We start from the raw sequence: 6463 nt of genomic DNA, 5'->3' as shown, positions 1-6463 counted from the left end.
AAGTAGGACTACTGGGTATTTGTAAGCCTCTCTTACAAGGCCTGAGTGTTTCTCAAAGCAAATTTACACAGTAATAGGAAATTATATTCCTAATTAGTAACTGAAGTGGTAGTCACAATGATGTATACTAAAAGTTTACATGAAGTTTAGTCCGCAGAGCAATTGACGCCACAGTACTAACATTTTTTCCTGCTATGTACATTCACTCCAGCAAATAAGGTCTTCAGACAACAAATTATCCTTTATAGAAAGAATGTGGGTCAAAATAAATTGCAGTCTGCTTCCCCAACCCCATTTTATTTAATGCAAATTATCCAATGCCTGCAAGCCTGAGCTTATTTTTATAAAAATAAAGGATAAAATTGTCAAATTAGATGACTATGAAAGAACATCAATCAATGAAGTGCTATTTGGAATAAGTATTAGAATTTAGACTAATCCTCAGTCTGATATCCACGATACATATTAGAATAGCCAAGAAATTTTGCATGAATTTGATCACTCACATAGGCAGTTATAGTTTGAAAACAATATTCCTTGCAAGGATTACGAATAAAATAATGTTTTAGGACACAATTGAATTTGAAATAGGTAATGTTTTGAATAGATTTTTGAGTTTTATTGAAATCTTACATGAACAAGAAATTGGAAATACAATCACATCAAAGAACAAATTGTCACGGCTTTGACGTTTAAGCCAAACAAATTTTGTAGGGCAGGTTTCAAAAAGGTGTGAAGTTATAACAATTTAAAAACACAGTAGACCTACTTCTAGGAATGCAAAACATACAATCATAGGTTATTTTCAATACAAGAAAACTTAAATTTGTTTGCTTTTAATTTCTTCAAACTACTAAGACAAAGCACTAGCTTGTATTTTTATTTACAGCATACTCCATACCCCTATGTAAGCTGTCCCAAATCCAAAAAATGAAACTGTCCAAAACCAAAGGTTCTGCAAAATCATGATTTTAACAGTGTGCTCAGCTTGTTTTGAAGCTAAAATGAAGCCTGAAACGATAAAAGCATTGTAACTCCCAGAATAAGGGAACTCTGCAAGCCCAATAATGTCCAAGAGCATTTATGAAAAGAGGAAAAAATAAAAAGACTTGAGTATATACACAATAGTGATTTCTTCAGCCAAATACAAATGGCAGCAAATTGCTACTTAAAGATGAAACAGATAAGCCAATTTTTTTGAAGGATGTAGATCTAGAGCCAATCGTATCTTGTCAATATCATTTTCAAGCCCTCACTTGTCTATTTCCACTGTTGCCCATAAGTATCCTGATAAAATTCCTGGTTGTCATTATTGTAACCATAGTTACCAGAATAGTCACCACCTTGCTGAAGCGGCTGTTGAGCGATGGGTTGGGAACCCCAGTTCTGTTGGTTGTTGGTCTGACGGCGCTTGGAGTCAGGTTGGTTGTACCCGTCTGCCTTTCTCTTGCCTCCTACATTGCCCCCACGGTTGCCCCGAGATCCACGGGAACCACGGCCTCTCTGCTGTTGTGCAGGACCCCCTCTGCCACCCCTAGAGCCTCTTGGTGGTCCCAAAGGTGCCCCCCTCTGTGAGTAGCCAGCTCTACCTCTTGGAGGTGGTGCTCCCCGCCCCCTTGGTGGTGGTGGAGCACCTCGCCCTCCCCTTCCTCCTCCTCTTCCTCTTACTGCATAGCCATCATCATAGCCGTAGTAGGGATCTTCATAGCCTCCACGATAGTCGTGATAATCATAACCATAGTAATCATCATAGTAATCTTCATAGCCATAGTAATCTGGAGGGTAGCCATATCCACCTCTCCCCCCACCACGACCCCGACCTCTAATTGGAGGTGGCATGCGAGGAGGAGGGTGATAGTAATAATCTTCATACCTAGCAATGGAGGGAAGGGAGAAAAGAAAAAACAAGTTAGATTTTTCCTAACTTCAAGATTCTTCCTAACTTTTTAAACTACCGGATTTCTGATATATTTACTAAATGCAGACTCACGCAGTACTCCTCGAGGCCTGTCTAGCAGCTTGGCGCTCTTTCCTTTTCTTGTCTGGTGGTTTGGCTAAGACTATTTCAATTTCTTCTCCTTCTATTTCTTTGCCATTCATTTCATCCATGGCCTATGCAAAATTAGAAACAAATTTATTTTACAAGTAACAGTACCTTAAACATAACATTGTCTGTACCATTTAATACACCTGATAAACAATTTAATTCACAACTGTTTTAATTTCCAAGAAGAATACAGCCACCAAATTTTAAAAAATACACAAAATACTTATTCCCCTCAACCTTACTTTATGTGCAAGTTACACTGAGAATAAAACTGATGTCCTATTATTTATTTAAAAGATAAAGCAGAGAGCTGCTTGTTACTGCTCCTTAATTGCAAGTAACTAATTCCTCCAAGCTAAGGCCAAAACAAACAGCAAATTCCCATCTGGAGAACATGCCAGTATTAACAAACTTTTCAGGATAAAAATTTTTAAACAAACACGGCATTCACCCTGTAGGTCTTAAACTGTTCTTTAATAAAAATATCAAGAATTTGAAATATAAATGAGACTATCGGTGAAATTCAACATGATACTAACCAAAAAAAAAGAAAAAAGCATCTTCCCCACCCCAACAATGCTTAACCTGGTATATACTTTACCTGAATGGTTAAAAGCACAGAGCCCAGCAAAGGTTTGAACTAATTAAGACTCAAGTACTCATCTGGAAAGCAGTAATCAAAAGTATTCCGGGCTCTAGTTTTTTATTTCTATCATTCCACCTAATAACTTCTGCCATACTTCAAGGTTCAGGTAACTCAGTAACCAAGTATCGCCTCCTCACCAGTTTTTCTGTTTCCCAATACAACCTTTCCCTCTCTGGACATACATAATAAAATGCTCTAACCATAAAGAACATTTGAGTGATTTACAAGTATGCAGACAAAAGATTAAATCAGTATCTTCCTCTTACCGAGTTTTTTCTCCTTTACCACCTAAGCTTTTGGCTGCTTCAACTAAAGCAATTAAATGAATCTATAAAAGCTTCCTGGTATAAACAAAAGAACAGAGCATCTGTCTATACTCTTTCCTCTGGCTATCTTCTGGGCTAGAAATCTTACAATTTCAGAAATCGCTTTGGCAAACCACCCTTGAAAATTATTTTCAATTATGAACAATCAGTTATTTAATACCAAGTAAATCAAAACAAATATTTAGAAGGTATAAATTTATTAGTTATCTGTCCTTCCTATCACTCGCAACTCAGAAGCCAAACAAGTTCTGTACTAAGCTATGAATTTTATAAGCAATACTGTCTCAGTAATTAGCTTCCATCAAAAAGCAAACCAATAAATTCTACTAGTCAAAGATTCTATAAGGCACATTTTAAAGCAGTACCCTGGTCAGGAAACAAAAACTGCCCTAATTAGAGGGTGGGGCCACTTTACTGACAAAACATGCAAAAAAAGAACCAGGCCTGAGTCACCAAGGGTTTTAGATCTATCTCCCCAATTATATAAAAAAATCTTTTATTTTTGCCCTGTGTTTTGTTTTGTCAGCACCTCCCCTCACCTTTTCTCCAGAAGGGAGAGAGGGACAAGAGGAAGAAACTGAAAATTTCAGCCATTAAAGATGGTATTGATCCACTATCAACGGAAAGCAGCAGAGTACTCAGGTTATATGTTCTAGACACTATATGAAAATACTGTTTTTCATACTTTTCAAATACTATCATCAACAAGCAAATTAACTATTACATGCAAGAAATATTTCTAACAACTATTGAAACTGTGAGAACCAAAGAAAGGCAAGACTATGAAGAACTAACCATTCCCTCCGAACACACCTACTGAATTACACTGTACTAGATATGAAGCCATGTACACTACTCAGCTCCACTCATAGGTTCTTAAACAAGTAACTAAAGTAGTTACAATGTATTCACTATCATTTTGGTATTTATGGAAGCTAATTACTATTCCTTGTTAACATTTTCAAGGTATCATGCTATCAAAGCTTAGGCTTACAAAAATAATACAGAGATTAAAAGTAACTTGCCTGAGGTCACAAACTCAGTTAGTAATAATCAGGCTTTGAAATACAGAGTCTTACCTGTTACATTACTACCACTTCACAGAGATTATTAAAAGAAAGCTCCAGAGTTCGGTAAAAGCTGAAAACCAATTTCATTTGTTTATAAAGTCACTTTGTGTGTTCTAGCAAGTTTCAACAACAAAATTCACATATCAAGAAACAAAATATCAAAATTTCTACCTTAACAGCTGCTCCTCTGTCTTCAAAATGAACAAATGCATAATCTTTCAACTTCTTCACTCTTTCAAGTTTTCCAAATTCAGAAAATGACTTTTCCAATATTTCTTCTGTCACTGTAGTAGCCAAGTTTCTCACAAATAAAACTTTCACCTAATATAACAAACATACAAAACTGGCATTGGCTACTTAATTTTAGCTGAAGTCCTAAAGTATTTCTTCCTATTTTCACGGCGTAGGTGTTCTTCTCAAAAACAATTAAGTGCTAAAGGTGCTACCATAGAAGGTATGAAAACTGAGAAAATAACTGTTACCAATTTATATAAATTATCATTTTCCTGCCATGTCATTACAGTGCCTAGTACTGTGAACAGGACCTTCAAGGGACCAAAATAAAATTATTACTAAGTTACTTTACTAATTTAATAGGGTGCCTTTGTTGTTGTTTAGCTGTTAAGTCTTGTCCAACTCTTGTGATCCTGTGGACTGAAGCCCACCAGGTTCCCCTGTCCATGGGATTTCCCAGGCAAGAAGACTGGAGTGGGTTGCCATTTCCTTCTCCAAGGGATATTCCTGACCCAGGGATCGAACCCAGGTCTCCTGCACTGGCAGGTGGATTCTTTACCTCTGAGCCACCTGGCAAGCCCAACATAGTTCATAAGTCCCCCCTGAAACAAGTTTTTTTGTCTCTCCTTCCCCACCCAAGAACTGGATGAGCTCATGATTCTGAAGTTCATATGAAAAAATAAACAAGCAGTAGTACCCAGGGAAAAAATAAGAACAAAATTTAGAGACTAGTCCTACTAGATAAAACAAACTATCAATTCATTGCTTAAATCATTTAATCAGTGCAGTGTTGATCTGAATAATGATGAAAAGTGGACTCATACCCCACACTATATACTAGGATAAAGTCCAAATAGATAGAAAATTTAAAAGGAGGGGGATGTTTAAAGTATTAGAAGAAAATAAGAAAATAATTATGTAACACTGCACTGGAGAAGGCTTTGTTAATTTAAAATCTATATGAAGAACTGAAAAATTCAACTACTAAAAAAAAAAGATTTCCATGTGGTAGAAAATACCGTAAGTAAAATTTAAAAAAAAAAAAAAAGGCATCACAAACAGTTAACCTGTCTTTTATATCAGAACTCTACAAAATAAGAAAAAGATGAACAGAAAAACAAATGAATGGAAAGATAGGCAAAATTCATGAATACATTCATACAAAGAAACATAAATAGTCCTTAGATGCATAAGAAATGTAAATTCAGGCATGTACAGTAAAGAGAGACAAATCATAAAACAGCTATGAGATACCACTTGTTACAAGATTTGGCAAAACCAAGTTTGAGCCTATCCTCTTTTAACAAGGATAGGAAGGAACATCCTGCTGTATTCTGCTTGTGGAGAACAGAATACAAGTGCACCTCCTACAGAAAATATGGTCAGTATCTTAATAATTACAGATGCATTTACCCTTTGACCCACAAATCTATCCTATAGATATGCCTGTACTTATATTAACTGAAATGATATAAGCTTACTCATTACAGTATCATAACAACAAAAGATTAGAAACATCCAATGTCCAGCTAATTGAATATACTATGGTACACCTACAGAATGAAAAAGTACATATCATAAAAAATTAGGAGCTGATATTAAAAAAAAAACAGGGAAAATGTGAGGATACACTGTTGTTAAGATTTTTTCCCCCATTTTATACCTCCAAAATAGGGATCCAATTTAAGTCAATGTGACAGACAAGCACTTGTCATAGTTTAATTGGCAGCATTTTACAATTTCTTAGCGATACATAAAATAATGGTATACTTCCTTAGAGCTGAAATACGAGATGAGACGAAATATGACAGTGAATAAAAAAAACATAATTCATTAATATAGCTACCAGTAACCATTTGTGTCAGAAGTAGGGAAGGAAAGAATATGTAATTATATTTGTCTGCTAAGCACTACAAGGATAAACCAGAGACCACTAACAGTGGATATCTACAAGGGACAAGGAGGAAACAGTAGTTGGAGCTAGAGGTAGAAATGGGAATTCCTTGGCTATACTTTTCTATATAATTTTGATTTGTGAACTAAGGAAATACATTACTTGTTTAGACAAAAAAATTAACTTACCTACCAAACAAATTGTTGCCTTAAATAAAGGGCTAAGTAAAGAGGATTTGGGGTAGAC

At 35.7% G+C, this 6463-nt stretch overlaps 1 protein-coding gene across 5 annotated transcripts in view; it reads right to left on the bottom strand.

The window, feature by feature from the left end:
• Positions 1 to 592: 592 nt before the first annotated feature.
• HNRNPR (heterogeneous nuclear ribonucleoprotein R) overlaps positions 593 to 6463 on the bottom strand; it is a 33632-nt gene continuing 27761 nt past the window's right edge. For all 5 annotated transcript variants that reach the window (XM_055574189.1, XM_055574192.1, XM_055574191.1 and 2 more), the window contains 3 exons: positions 4261 to 4410; positions 1991 to 2112; positions 593 to 1873 (listed from right to left, as the gene is read on the bottom strand). In XM_055574189.1, the coding sequence (XP_055430164.1) occupies positions 1261 to 1873; positions 1991 to 2112; positions 4261 to 4410 (885 nt within the window). In that variant the 3' untranslated portion in view covers positions 593 to 1260. The remainder of the gene's footprint in view (positions 1874 to 1990; positions 2113 to 4260; positions 4411 to 6463) is intronic.

This window comes from Bubalus kerabau, chromosome 3 (genome assembly GCF_029407905.1).
Source record: "Bubalus kerabau isolate K-KA32 ecotype Philippines breed swamp buffalo chromosome 3, PCC_UOA_SB_1v2, whole genome shotgun sequence".
NCBI classification, from domain to species: Eukaryota; Metazoa; Chordata; class Mammalia; order Artiodactyla; family Bovidae; genus Bubalus; species Bubalus kerabau.
This window is presented reverse-complemented; position numbering and strand designations above follow the sequence as displayed.